The sequence below is a fragment of the Cynara cardunculus genome, assembly GCF_001531365.2.
Source record: "Cynara cardunculus var. scolymus isolate 2C chromosome LG 9, CcrdV1, whole genome shotgun sequence".
Classification (NCBI taxonomy): Eukaryota; Viridiplantae; Streptophyta; class Magnoliopsida; order Asterales; family Asteraceae; genus Cynara; species Cynara cardunculus.
Genome location: NC_037536.1, coordinates 13094551 through 13110140, shown reverse-complemented (window position 1 = coordinate 13110140; position 15590 = coordinate 13094551). Strand labels below are relative to the sequence as shown.

The following is a 15590-nucleotide window of genomic DNA, read 5'->3' as shown; positions in this document are numbered from 1 at the left end:
AAAAAAATTATAAAAAAGAACTTTTAAATGGTTAATTTAATATTAATATAGATAATTTTTCTTCAAAATTTTATGATATATTCAAATTTATATTTTATTTAAAAATAAAAGCATTAATGTTTTCTGAAAACCATATAAAATTATATTATTACATCGACAGAATAAAATGAAAAATTAAATTCAAGATGTATCTGGATGTATTGCACGAACACCATTTTAATTTCATAAAATATTTTATAATATTAAAATATAATTTAAAAATAAAAAAGGGTAGAAAATGTAAGAAATTCGCAAGAGAATTTGACTCTTTCTTGTATTTATCCTCGGAAGTTGATGATTCCCCACCGTCCTTTTGTACAAAGAACCCGCAAAAGAAGGGGGGGAATAAATTGATTCCATTTTCTCTTCAAGAAAGTTAGTAAACAGTGGTTGATGAATGCCACCCCTTCCTCATAATCACATTCCATAATAACCCAGGTCTATCGCCATTAAATAAGCCACAAGATTGTTGGTTTTTTCTTGATGGTATTAAGGGAGAATTAAGAAGATGAAGTTCTGTAAGAAATACGAGGAGTACATGCAAACACAAGATCAGAAGAAACTACCTGGTGTGGGTTTTAAAAATCTCAAGAAGATATTGAAGCGATGTCGAAGGGATATGAATCATTCACGGAGTTCTTTGCAATCACAATCGTCATTGCTTCTTAATGATTCCTCTGATAACACTTCTGCGCTTTGCCTCCATCCTTGCCCTGGTATGAATGAGCTCAATTTTGTTGATTTATATATGTTTTTGATTCTTAATTCAGTATCTATTTGGTGGGGTTTTGCCTCCATCCTTGCCCTGGTATGAATGAGCTCAATTTTGTTGATTTATAGATGTTTTTGATTCTTAATTCAGTGTCTATTTGGTGGGGTTTTGATTTCATCGATGATTCTTGACTTTGTCTATAAGATGTTTGATGAATTGCCTCAAAAAAGGCGCTTTTGTTACACGCTTGCTATTCTTTTGTGAAATCTTAAACTAGAACCATAAACCCAGATGATAAACTTATTTGTGAAAGAAAGCCGTAATCGGAATCTGGAAGAATTCCAATAGTATCACCAAGATATGATGAGAAACACCCATTTAAGAAAACAGATAGATGGAGACGATGATCAAGATAAATCAGTACTGTTTTCTTGGAATTGTTCACATAAGCATCATTTTTTTCTTCTAACTTATCTCTATTTTTTTATAGCTAATTGTATTCGTAGCAATTAATCCACTTGGTGTTTGGATTTTGATGAGAAAGAAATGAGCAAAATGAAAACTTTCCATTTCATATAATGCATTCCCCCCCCCCCCCCCCAAAGATTCATAGATGTTTAACCAATTTCTGAAGGACATTAAATCCCTTTGGCATTTTTAGTGAGTAGAGAGAGACAAAGATATAATCTCCAACCGGAGGTTCTTATAAGCAAAAGGTGCACTCTCTTATAAGAACTACCATTGAAGAGAGTTCTTACAAGTCACCCACATTTTTGAGGTTCTTGTACACAGAGGCGGACGTAGAAGTTTTTTCAATTGGTGACACTATTTGACGATAAGAAACGACGGTATGGATATTTTTTACAAAATTATTACTAGTCCATTGCTAAGTTCCGTGTTTTTCATTTGTAAGGTGTTTGAGTCTCTTATACCAAAAAATTTCAGAAATATAACATATCTGAAATTAAAAGCTAAAAACTAAGAAAATGATACAAATGGAACTCGAATCCACGCCTAGAAGGGGATAAAAGACCGCACAACCAAGTTTGCCAAGAGAAACTTGTATTATTATCATAGTTTCAAAATATATACCGTTGCACCAACAAAGTGATACAATGGCACCTTTCATGACCCTAATTTTTTTTTCACTACAATGGAGGAACGAGGAGGTGGCCCGTGCCACCATATGCACCATAGTGGGTACACCCCTGCTTGTACAAACAAGAACCTTGGTTCTTACCTTGAATTTTATGTGAAGTGACATTTTATTAGCTCTTTTGTATATAGTTTTTTTATTTTTATTTTCCATATTATTGATGTTGAAATAATGCATGAGACCCACAATAGGAGGTTCTTTATTATTCATTTACCATTTTGGAGTTTTATGGTAGTTTTAAATTTGTTGAGTTAGCAATGATGTGAACCAAAAAAGTGCGAAAAGGAGGTTCTTGTAAGTCACTCCACCATTGGAGATGCTCTAACTGGGTAGAGTTGAAATTTGGTCAATCTCTACAAGCTGAAGTAATGATGTGTGAATGGTATGATTTTGTTAGACTTTTGTACAATCCGCTTTGGTTTTGGATGCTTCTAATTTGTTTGTAATAAATCTTTATGTAGTCTGTGATGGATATTTCTTTCCTTCCCTTATGAAGGAGATGTCTATGGTGGTTGGATGCTTTAACAAGCGTGCACAGAAAGTGCTTGATGTTCATCTAGCAACAGGGTTCCGCAAATACTTTGTGTGGTGCAGAGACAAGTTTCAGGGGAAACATGGTGCTTTAATCCAAGAAGGCGAAAACCTTGTTGGTTATGCAATTATCAATGCCATCGCTATGCGAAAAATCCTCAAGAAATATGATAAGGTTCGTTTGTCTCTTTGTGTTTGGCATGCAGGAGAGGACGACAGGACATAACAAAAATTTCTAGTCCCACGTCGGATAGGGCTGAGTGGGACAAAAATGCATTTTTTTTGTCAAGGGTGGTAAATTACTAAAATATCCTTGTCAAATGAAGTCCCTAAATCCTTCCACAATTTTTTCATTGGCCTGTGTCACTCTCGCCTGTCTGTTCCTGGTAGAATTTTTCATCTTGAACATGAAGTATTTGCTTTTTACTGCAGATACATGACTCTAAGCAAGGCCAAGCATTCAGGTCACAAGTGAAGAGCATGCACATGGAAATCCTTCAGTCTCCATGGCTTTGCGAGCTTATCGCCTTCCATATTAATTTGAGTGAAACAAAGGCAGATATGAGGAAGGGTTCTGAATTATTCGAGGGCTGCTCTCTCATATTTAGTGACGGAAAACCATCGCTTTCTTGTGAGCTCTCTGATACCGTCAAGCTTGAGATAGACTTGACTTGCTCCGTATGCTTGGTCAGTCCATGCTTTTTTCTTAATTTTTTTTTGAAGAACTAGCAGATCTCACACCCTTAGGTTGTCATGAAGGGTGAAACCCATTAATGTGATTCAAACTCATGACCTTTAACCTTGTGGGCCAATAGAGGCTCGGCCTTGGGCTCCTACCCATAGGTTGCCAATTCGAGTCTCCTTAGAGCCACTGGGGATTTTCCTGGCGACACCCACGTTACCAAAAAAAACTCATGACTTCAATGCAACAAAGTCGAGTTTATAGGACGCCAAAAGTGTGTTAGTGTCCTAATACATTACTTTATAGGACTTTAGTTTATAAGAGCGAACCTTTGTCTCCGGGTGTCCTATCTAAAAGTGTTGTGATAAGTTTATAGGATGCTTTTAGGTGTCTTAACAAGCTTTTTGGGACACTTTTGAAACAAAGTGTCCTATTAGCCCTTTTATAGGACCCTTTTAAGAAGTGTCTTATAAACACATCTTTTTATAAGACTTTTTTCAATTAGTGTCCTAATAAAATACTTTGTTTCAGAAGTGTCCTAAAAAGCTTCTTAAGACGCCCAAAGCGTCATATAAACTTATTACAACACCTTTAGATAGGACAGTGTTTGATCCTATAAACTTACGTCCTATAAAGTAGTCTATTAGGACACTCGGACATTTTTGATGTCCGATAAACTCATGATCCTCAACTAACTCCAGCCACTTAAACAAGCCCAGCAGGGCTTTATTCTATCCAAATATCGGCTTTATGCAAAGATGGGTTATTTATCAGTTCTTTATGTTTGTTTAATCAGGATACTGTATTCGATCCTGTATATCTGACTTGTGGACACATCTTCTGCTTCATGTGTGCTTGTAAGTCGGGATCTGTAACAATTGTAGATGGATTGAAGGCAACAAAGCCTACCGCAAAATGTCCTCTTTGTCGAGAAGTATGGACCTTCTCCGTTCCATCTTTCTTTAAACTTTCCATCATAAACATTTGGTGAGTTTTTTTTTTGTTTTACAGGCAGGAGTTTATCAGGGATCTCTCCATTTGGATGAGCTAAACATTTTACTGAGTCGAAGGTACGTTGTTTCTGTGCCAAACACGTTCTCACCTGTAAGAACCTGTTCCACATGGATAGGAAGTTAAATCTGTGAGCTCTTTAGAGCACCTCCAACAGTTGCTCTATAATTTTTTCTAGAGTAAATTACAATTTTCGTCCCTATGGTTTGTTAACAATTTCAAATTTCCTCCATGTAGTTTAGAAATTGTCATTTTTGTCCTTATAGTTTGCAATTTATTGCTATTTTTGTCCCTGGAATAATTCTTGCGTTTAAGTACAAAAGACCAAAATAGTAAAGAATTGTAAACCAAGGACCGAAACAACGATAAATTGTAAATTATAAGGACGAAAATAGCAATAAATTACAAACCATAGGGACGAAAACTGCAATTTCTAAACCACAGGGACGAAAATCTTGCAATATTTAACAAACCATAGGTACTGAAACGTAATTTACTCTTTTTCTAAAATAAAGTATCAAAAGTCAAAATCTCTAAAAAAATTGTATTCAATTCCAACTACTACTTTATTATTAAAATATTTAACACATTAATAAAATATTATTTTTCTCTCCTAGTTCCTAAACATTTAATTTCAATGTTTCTATTGGTGGGAAAGAATTGAATATTATTTCTCTATCTTAAATATTGAGTTCTAAAGATTTCTCCAAATTTGGAGATTTCCACCGTTTTTCTCTTCTTTTCACTATTTTAGCATACATTATAGCATAGTTGTTGGAGCAAAAAGAACTCTTAGGGGCCGTTTACCAAACACTTACCCGGTAAGCATCTAGCGGAAAATTCAACACTATCATTTACTTACCGAGAAAGATTTTAGTCAACGAAAAACGGCTTTCTATGCAACGAATTACCCGGTAAGAGCTGACCGTGGTAAGAGTCACTACCCTCACTTACCGGGTAAGACTTTAGGTCCTTGCCTCGCTCTTACCGGTAAGATTCATGGTTCTTTCCATGTTCATTCGATAAGGTAATATAACTTGGTAAGCGCTTACCCAAGTAAGCATTTGGTAAACGGCCCCTTAAATCTCTATTTTGCCATAGCTGTTGGAGATGCTCTTATAAGCTCAAAGTTACGAGCTACCAATAACTTCCACCATGGTTTTAAGTTGATTTGAAGGTTATTGAGCCCGTCTGTTGCTTTGGGCCAAGGGCGTTACACACCTATCTCTAGAGTTGTCATCTGTAGTTGCGGAATCTGAATTGGGATTTTATGAACTTCTATAGTTGTCCAGAATATTGGGAGGAAAGGCTTCGAACCGAGAGAGCAGAAAGGATTAGGCAGACAAAGGAGCACTGGCAATCGCAATCCCGTGCATTCTTAGGAATCTAATCACTACCATCATCATACTGGTAGAAGCCTTGTATACATAGAGGTTTTACAATCAAGTAAGAAGTTTAATAAGTTGTAGCTTGCTTTTGCTTTCTGATGATGCCTAGATCATGGTTTATTCTTCTAAAAAGGCATGTTCTCTGAATTATATGAGTAACATCAATGCCATTCATATATAAATATATCATCATAAACCAGAGGATCTGTTTGCATATTCTTGAACCAGTGCTCCAAAAAGAGAAGGCTTTTCAATCAAACGCGAAGGTCTGTCAAATTCTTTTGCATACCCTGTTAGAACACATGGCAAATAAGTTAGCTCTTAGTGGACCTTAAGGGTGTGTTTGGTACCCACACAGATTAGAACAGAATAGGATATGACAAAACAGGACATGACAAGACTCGTAAATGACCAATTTTCCCTTAATGAGTTGTTTATATCTTTCTATATTTTGGTTAATTTATGTAATTTATTGAATTATAATAAAATAAATATTTTTTTAAGAAAACATATCATTAGAAAGTTTTCGTTAAAATGCCACCAAAATATGAAGTTTATTAAAATTTCCAATTTTTATTTTATACCTTTTCTAAATTATTTTTATTATTAATATTTAATAAATTAAACAAAATATAGAAAACATATAAAAATAATATTTTGAGGAGAGTAAACAGGGAGTTTAAAGAAGATAAAGTACAATAAATAAAATTTAAAGAATGGATAAAGTGTAAAGAAGAAAACATATTTGATGTTTTAGAAGAGAAGTAGATTTTATTTTGAGGGTATATTGATAAAAATATAGGCTTGTTCCATCTTGTTCCATGAGGTGGTGGTGGAACATGTCTGTTACACTTTCTTCCTGTCTGTTCCACATAAAAGTCATTCCAAACATGGTGATCCCTATTCTGTCCTATTCAGTATACCAAACACACCCTAACAGAACTTGACCTTATTTAGGTGAAGAATGCAAATATTTTGAGAACATGGGAACCAACTATTTCATGTATTATTCATAAAGAATAACCCAAAATAATCATGAATATCATGCACTTTAATGGTGAATATCATGTATATTCATTATGAATAATTTTCATCATGTTCATGAATAGTTGGTTTTGGAAGTTCTCAAGATATTTACGGTTCTCATTTGGACTTTCCCCCAATGATAAAATTACCTGCATCAATGACTAGAACCCGATCACAATCCATGACGGTGGGTATCCTGTGAGCAATGCTAACAATAGTACACTCTGCAAAATCCTCTCTTATGACTTTCTGAATCACGGCGTCTGTTTGTGAATCAACAGAAGCCGTTGCTTCATCCATGAACAGCAGCCTGCTGTGCTTTAGCAACACCCGTCCCAGACAAAGAAGTTGTCTTTGTCCCACACTCCAGTTATCGCCGTTATCAACAACTAAAAAGTAAAAACAAACACCAAATAAGTGAAAGAGATTGTCTATCTCGTTTACTACCAAAAAAACTGTTTCTTGATCAGTTTTAAGTACCTGCGGAATCAAGTTTCCCAGGTTTTGCAGCCACAACATCATTAAGTTGGCATCGTTCGAGACTCTAGAAAGCAGGTTATCAGGTTAGCTAAGTCAAAAGAAGTCAAAGAGAGACATAAATGTACATAATCATGGATCTTACAAACAGGGAAAGAAAGAATAGGACTAATTTACCCTCCATATCTAAACCAAACAAACCCAGTATATCCCATTCAGAGGTGCGGTGAGGGGAGGGTAAGGGTCTGTTTGTTAGCAGCTTAATGAGACTCACAGCTTATTCGGTCAGTTATAAATGACTGTTTGGTAGTGGCTTAATGATATAGAAAGTGGCTTATTCAGCAAGCTTCTAGGGGGCTTTTCATGCAGAAAGCCAAGTCTTTTTTTCCAAACATGCCCCTCCCAATTAAAAAATATGCTTCTTCCATTATTGAAAAAACCCTCCCAAACAAAAACCTTCCCAATCTGTACAGACAAATTAATCTACACAAACACCTTTATCTATATAGGACTTAATGGAAACCAACCAAACAACCCCGAAGTCAAAGAAAGAGATGACATGTATATAGTCATGGATCTTACAAATGGGGAAAGAAAAAAATAGGACTAATTTACCCTCCATCTCTAAACCAAACAAACCCGGTATATTCCATTCAAAGGTGGGGTATGGGGAGGGTAAGATATATGCGAACCTGACCACTACCCGGAATATTAGAGTGGTTGTTTCGTGAAGACCCCTGTCTTGTGAAAAGTGGGACTTCTATAGAGAATCAGATAAGATAAAGTTTTGAAAAGCTGGCTAAGAGTAAGCAATGTTACCCTCCATATCTCCTCATCAGAATGTTGACCAATAGGGTCAATGTTGCTTCTCACTGTGCCTTCAAAAAGGATCGGTTCTTGAGGAATGATGCCGAATCGAGACCTAAGATCATGAAGGCCGAGCGTGGAGATATCAACACCATCAATGATAATACTCCCTCCAGAGGGCTCAACCAGCCTAAACAGAACCTGAACCAAAGTTGATTTCCCTCCACCTGTTCTACCAACAACACCGATCTTTTCGCCCCCTTGAATGTTTAGAGTAATCCCTTTAAGCACAAGAGGCGTGCTTGGACGATATCTAACCTGCTCATGAGCAAACAATCGAGTGGTCAAGTTTTGTTTATGGATTTCATACCAAATACAGTCTGCGGGTTAGTACCTGCAAGTCTCTGAGCTCCACGCTGCCATGATTAGGCCAATTCGGCGGAGGGGGGCTGTCTTTTTTCAGCCATTCTGCTTCTGATGGTATATTAGTGAACTGTTTTATCCTCTCGACAGAAACCATTCGGTTTTCAACAAAACAACTCGTATATAAAGCCCAAAACAGCAGACCGTTGAGCGACAATCCATACGAAAGTGACAATCCAACATACTCTGCAATCATAGTAGCGCCCATTAGATCATCTCTCTAGAGAAACCTAGATTGGCAAGGTAATTCGAAATTTACTCTAAACTGAGGGGTAAAATAGTCATTTATGTCATTCAAACCGTTTATTCAGCTCAAGGAACAAACAGCACTGTAGCAGTTTTAGCTTAATCCATACAGAATTAGCAGCTTATGAGCTTAATGTGACTAACTTATTTGATCAGCTATACATGACTGTTTGGTAGTGGCTTAATGATACAGAAAGTGCCTTATTCAGTTAGCTTATAAGGAGGAGCTTTATGCACCTGCCCCTCCCAATTAAAAAACACACTCTTTCCATCTATGAAAAAACCCTTCCAAAGAAAACTTTCCCAATCTATACAGACATATTAATCCACACAAACAACTTTATCATACAGAAATTAATGGAAAACCAACCAAACAACCCCTTGGGAACTTTGTCATACGGAACTTAATCCATTAAGTTATGTCTGGATAAAGTTGTCTATGTGGATTAACCTGTCTATATGGATTGGGAAGGTTCTTGTTTTGGACCATTTTTTTTATAGATGGAAGGACCGTGTTTTTTTGATTGGTAATGGCATGTTCGGAAAAAACTTGGCTTTCTGCATAAAGGTCACCCTTAGAAGCTTACTGAATAAGCCACTTTCTATATCATTAAGTCATTACCAAATAATCATGTATAGCTGACCGAATAAGTTGTGAGTCCTATTACATACATTAAGCTACTAACAAACAGGACCTTAATGAAAAAACAACAACATAGCCCCTTAGTTTAGAAGTGAGAGTATACCTGGTTTAATGACGTTGCTAGGTAAGAGGATCATGAAGACGGTGGAAACGCAAAGAAACACGCTTCCAAGAAACTCCATACGGAAGCCTAACCACCCATTGGATCCATTATTGTGGAAATCCATTCGTAAATTTCCATCCACACGGTCAACGTTTTCTTGAACAAACCTGTCTTGTTTTCTGAAACACCGGATTGTCATAACCCCGGCGATGCTCTCTGAAAAGTGGTGAATGACGGGTGCTTTTGTAATCGAGTCGAGTCGGGTTATTTCACGAGATGTAGCAAGGTAATACCCCTGAAGAAATCAGTCAAAAAGATCATTTGCTGGTGGGTTGGGGGGGTGGATAGATTACTAGTCCTTGGAGGTTCCTCTAATACCATGGAAATATATATGGAATTCCTTCATATTACTCTAAAAGGGCCCTTAAAGAGAGAAGGGAGGTTTCAATATATAGAGAGTCTAAAGGGACCGTAGCTGATGTGAGACTCTTTAATAAATAACGTACAAAATTATATTCTAACGATTTCACACACACATACCCGATACCAGATATTGAGCCAACCTAGTGGAACCAATAGGAAAACGGTTGGCCAAGCGTATTGACATGTTATGATAATAACACTAATCACAGACATGTACAAACCAAGGCTTAGGATCATCATGAAGGGAAGGAGCACATCAATGTTGGTTTGATCACTTGATGCCTGAAAAACATCAAACAAAAAGCATAAGTTCCGGTTGGTACATCATATAATCAAACCAAACCAAACGAACTCATTGTAGCCCTCACGGAGGGCCTGTTTGTTAGCAGCTTGATGAGCTTAATGAACTCACAGTTTATTTGGTGGCTATACATGATTGTTTGGTAGTGGCTTAATGATATAGAAAGTGAGTTCTACAGTAGGAGCTTTTTGCAGAAAACCAAGAGTTTTCCAAACCTAAACTTCTCATTAAAAAACATGATCATTCCATCTATGAAAAACTCTCCCAAACAAAAACCTTCCCAATTTATACAAACAGATTAGTTCACACAAATAACTTTATCCAACAAGACTTAAATGGAAAACCAACCAAACATCCCGTGAGGGTAGGGTCTGTGGAGGGTTGAACCCTTGACCTCGAGGGAGTTTTGGATCTACAGGTTACCCGGATACGTTTAGGAAGTTTGGTACTTCCTACTCCCTCCGTTCCAAAATGAAGGGCTCAGTGAAAAAAGCACACAGTTTTTAGACAATCCCAGTGGTTTAGAAATAAATTACGGTTTTTGTTCTTATAGTTTGGAATTCATTGTTACTTTCGTCCGTATGATTTACGTTGTTTTGGTCCTTGTGGTTTACAATTATTTACTGTTTTGGTCCCTCCCTTGTACTTAAAAGGTAGGAATTAGTCCAGGGATGAAAATAGCAATAAATAGCAAACCACAGGGACAAAAGTCTCATTTTCTAAACCACAGGGACGAAAATCGGAATTTACTCTATAATTAAGGGTGGGATTGGAAAGTAGACACTTACTTCCGAAAGTGGACCTTATTTTGGGACAAAGTAAAATAGAAATAAGGACACTTATTTTGGGATGGAGAGTACAATTCTTGCCCAGGAAAGGAAAGGATACATTACCCGACTAAGAATTCTTCCTGAAGGGGTGGTGTCGAAAAACGACATTGGAGCATGAAGGATGCTGTAAATAATCTGTTTAAAGAACTTTTGTGAAGTTTTGAGTCCCAAAAGCACAGAGAAAGCAATTCTGCCAATCATCAAGATGAAGGAAATGGCTGCAATAATGGCATAGACTTCTATGAAGAAAGAAGGGTCAAAAGATGCAGCGTGATCCTCCGAAGTTTCGTAGGCCAACCAGTAATCACTCGCCATCTGTGTTGCTTGCCACACGATCGATAACAACAAAACTAGAATCACACCCGACCAGCCAAAAGCCTCGGTAGCGTACACTTTGTAGACATACGAGCTGACTCTTCCTGTTTCTCGTTCCTCATCTTCAACCAGTTTTGATGTTCCGATGATAGAACTTGATTGGGATCGTTCTAAAGACTTGTGATGTTCGTTGGTTTCTGATTTCAGGTTTCTGGTATTATGGCTAAGAGATTTTGTGATGGTTTCTGGTGTAGTGGAATCCATTTGTACTAGCTGCATTGAGGTCTCATGGGCAGATACAAAAGCTGTAAAATCGAGGCCGGATTGAACCAGTTCGTCGTACTTTCCTGATTGGACGATCATCCCTTCGCGCATCACCTGAGAGAGGTAAGTTTAATTAGAAAAGGGTGTATGGAGTCTCACATCAGCTAGATACATACCATCAAATATATATATATATATATATATATATATATATATATCTGTGTGTGTGTGTGTATAGGGTCAGGTTTGGGGGAAACCGCAAAAAAAAATTAAAAACAGAACACTCTAATAATCGTTCATATGGACGGCCTACACATGTGCATAACATGCACACATGCATAGAAACCAATAAACGACTTTAGTTACTTGTATGCATATGTATACATATAGGGAGGAGGTTCATAGGAAAACCCTCAAAATAATGAAAAACTGGGGAACAACCTGGTAACCGTTCATCTGAATAATAAACACATGGGCATACAAGTAATTGAAGTTGTTTCTTGGTTTCTATACAACATGCACACGTGCATACCGGACAAATTACTTATATGCACATGTGCATACTGTAGAGATGAACATGTGCATACAAGTAATTGAAATTGGTTCTTGGTTTTTATGCACGTGTGCAACCGGACAAATTGTTTAAAAATTATTTGTATACACATGTGCTTACTGTAACGGTTACCAATGTGTTGCTCCGTTTTTCATTTTTGTGTGGTTTTTCTCTGAACCTGACCCTTTGTAAAGGCTCTTTTAGAGAGAATTTGAAGGGGTTTCAAATATTCTAACAGAAAACAATCACAAACCCGAAGCCCCAAACCTTGAAAACCGAAAGATATTACTCACAAGGATGAGATCAACGTTATGGAGGAAGTCGACTTGGTGGGTAACGAGTAAGACGGTCTTGTCTCCGAGCGCTCCCCTCACACATTCCTGCAACGAAATTTCTGAGAATTTGTATAGAAATACGAATATGATAAACGTTACACTAGGATCGGTCTGTGATAACCAAACCAAGCAACCATGGTATATCCCACCCAGGGGCAGGGTCTGGGGCGGGATGTATGCATACATGATCTCTATCGAAAGGAGCAAAGCGGGTGTCGTTCTATGATTACCTTGAATATTTCCGAACCGGTGTGAGCATCTACGGCACTAAAGACATCGTCAAGAAGATAGATGTCGGAATCTTGATAAACAGCTCGAGCGAGCTGAATCCGCTGCTTTTGGCCACCGCTGAGATTTATCCCACGCTCCCCGATCTCGGTTTGATCTCCGAATTCCATCATTTCTAAATCTTTCTCCAAGCTACAAGCTCTTATTACATTCTTATACTTGTTTCCGTCCATTGGTGAACCAAATACAATGTTCTCTTGAACTGTCCCATTTTGAATCCATGCTGTTTGTGCAACGTATCCGGTGCTCCCGGAAACTCTCACCGTCCCCGAGATTTTGTGCATCTCGCCGATAACGGATGCAAGTAGTGACGATTTCCCGGATCCTACGGTCCCGACAATGGCTGCAAGTTCTCCTTTCTTGATCTCGAAGTTCAAGTTCTTGATAATGTCACCTTCTGAAGGCTCGTCATGCCAGCTAAAAGAACCATTTTGGACCTCGATGGCGGTGGTGGTGTTGACGTCGTCCTCCCGCTCTACCGAACCCTCCTCCAACTCCTTACTGATCATAAACTCGTCCAATCTCCCCAAAGAGATCATCGCCTGAGAGAGTGAGATCATCGACTGCGGGAAACTCCAAACCGGTTCTTGCAAGTTCTTGAACAGCGACGTGGCGGTGAAAACGGTCCCGGCATCGAGCTCGATCCCGAGAAAAACCCCGCTCCCGAACGTGACTGTCGAAATGAACAAAGGTGTGCTCCACAAAACGATCATGTTTCCACCAACCGTATACATGAATTTGCAAAGCCAACCGTATTCCGACTCACGGAACGCCTGAATTCGCTCGTTGAAAAGTTCTTCCCAGGCTTGGAATTTGATCACCCGCATGTAATTAAGCATCTCGTTCGTGGCTTTCATCCTCGAGTCACGGCTCATCATTATGTTGAACTGGAACCGGTTGCTTCTTTTCGTAGCCACGATAACGAACACCAAGATCAAAATAATCGCAATCAACGTGACCACGGTCGATGGACCAAGGTACCCGTAAAGAATGGCTAACGCCACCGCAACCTGAACCGGCATGAGCCAAATTGCGTGCAACTGAATAATGATATCCGAGAGCTGTTGAGCGTCTATCGCCATGTAGTTCACGATTTGGCCAACACCGTGAGCTTGTCGAGCCGAGCTCGACAGCTTTAACCCCTTCTTATATAGAGCCGTTATCAAGGTCGATCGGATCAACATCCCGAGCTTCTGAGAGTGGAAATTAAACTGGTGCGCCGATAAAACTTCGACAAATTTCGCAACGAGAAGAATCAATACCAAATAATACCCTTCAAACGGAGAATTCGATTTCCCGGATGTGAAATTGACGAATCTTTGGATCAGTAACGGCCCGACGTACGAAACACCGATCCGTACGATTGCTAAGAAGCCCGTAAAGACAATCTGTTTCCAAAAACAACGAAGGAGCGTGGTTCGAACAGGATGATTCGAATTCTCTTCGGGTTCGGGCCAGTTACGTTCAAAAAGCAACGACATTCTTTCCGCTTGGTGTTCCGGCGAAAGCGTCGGGATGTCGTCGATGGTTAACGGAGTTTTATATCCTTTTTTCAACAACGGGTTCATCCATAACCAGAACGTTTTCGAAAATATTGAAGCCGATGCCCATCCACTAACGAAAGATTTGCTCAATTCTTCATGTTCATCAGATTCTTGGATCACTGTAATCCCAGTTGAACCAGTTACAGATACAACGAAGAAGAAACCCGAAAATGGCAGAAAAACGGACGCGATCAAGTCGCCAGATTTCGATAATTCGGTGCTCGAAACCAAACGAACGATACCGGAAATGGCGATTAGAGAAATGACGATGAAGTTTACGATCCCGAAAACACGAAGGAAGATGGGATGAGTTGAATCTTGAAATCTTTTTCGAGAATTGATGAAAATGGTGATGATAACGAAGGAAATCGCTTGAATTAACCAAGAAGCTCCGTTTATGAGCTTTAATGGCATCTGGGTGTTCTGGGTAAAAGCTAAAATGGATGAAATAATGGATAAAAGAGCTAAAATGGCAGAAATGAGAAGAGACAGTTTGAACCAGAGACTGGTTTTGGTGGGTTTGGGAACTAGAGGTTGATTAATGGCGGAACCGCCATTGTTGCAGGTGATGAAGCTTGAATGGAGCTTTTGAATTTTGAAAAGGAAGAGGATGATGAGAAAGAGGGTATCGATGAAAGCTAATAGGAGTTTTTGTAGGCATGGAGAGAGGAAGATGAAGCTTAGCCATTGAAGGACGCCGGAGGAGGTGTCGTCGGCGGTGGCCATGGCGGAGGATGAAGAACACGAAAGAGATGTGATAAAAGATGAAGTGGAAGTCATGTTCGATTGATAAAAGATGTTAAAATCTTGACTTTTGGTGTTTCTCTCACAAATTTAAAACAGTGGTTGTGACAAAAATCATGGAAGCAGACAATAACAAGTTTCAAGAAAACTGGAAGGAAATAACAAAAAGAGTAGATTACAATTTTGTTATGTGATGTGATCTATTAAATAAATAACAATAAATTACAGACCGTAAAAATGAAAACAACAATTTTATAAATTATAAGGACAAAAATTACAATTTCTAACAAACCATAGGGACGAAAAACGTAAATTTACTGAGATGATTTTGGCTTGAAAAAATGTATGTTCGAATGGCACGACTCGGCTCCAAAATTTTAATCAAGTTTTTGAATTAGCCGAGTCAAACATTGGTGTTATGAAGCTCGACTTGTTTACAACCCTACTACCTGTGTGGTATTCAATTTTGTTTTCTATTAAGATTCTAATCGATTGGAATTCATTTTTATATTTGGATTGTAACTGATTATGGAAATAATTAGCATGTTTACCTTTTAATAGTTTTTTTAAGAGACAACATTTGAATCGTTAAGAGATGAATCTTGTTTGGCAAAAAAAAAAAATTTGTCTCTTAATGGTTCTAACATCATTTGAATGATTTTGTGTCATGTGTCTTCCTTAACTATTCAGCATCCTAATTTCATTGTAAACAATTATATTTTATTTTGTATCATATCATGAAAATCAGT

The 15590-nt window shown here is 38.1% G+C and overlaps 2 protein-coding genes across 3 annotated transcripts; one reads left to right on the top strand and one right to left on the bottom strand.

Moving 5' to 3' along the window:
• Positions 1-532: 532 nt before the first annotated feature.
• Positions 533-5732, top strand: LOC112517948 (probable E3 ubiquitin-protein ligase BAH1-like 1). 2 transcript variants are annotated; one of them, XM_025125385.1, is made up of 6 exons: positions 533-755; positions 2369-2613; positions 2871-3125; positions 3917-4054; positions 4132-4190; positions 5298-5500. In XM_025125385.1, exons 1-6 carry the CDS (start codon positions 548-550, stop codon positions 5299-5301), a joined length of 909 nt encoding a protein of 302 aa, XP_024981153.1. In that variant the 5' UTR covers positions 533-547; the 3' UTR covers positions 5302-5500. The 2 variants fall into 2 exon arrangements, with proteins under 2 accessions (XP_024981153.1, XP_024981152.1); XM_025125384.1 differs by having other exon boundaries at positions 548-755; positions 5416-5732.
• LOC112517947 (ABC transporter C family member 14-like) lies at positions 5670-14877 on the bottom strand. The gene is made up of 10 exons (XM_025125383.1): positions 12496-14877; positions 12224-12310; positions 10862-11491; positions 9785-9949; positions 9245-9539; positions 8224-8438; positions 7842-8147; positions 7026-7089; positions 6695-6934; positions 5670-5809 (listed from the first exon to the last, which is right to left on the bottom strand). The coding sequence occupies exons 1-10, from the start codon at positions 14875-14877 to the stop codon at positions 5709-5711; spliced, it is 4485 nt and encodes a 1494-aa protein (XP_024981151.1). The 3' UTR covers positions 5670-5708.
• Between the last annotated feature and the right edge of the window lie 713 nt (positions 14878-15590).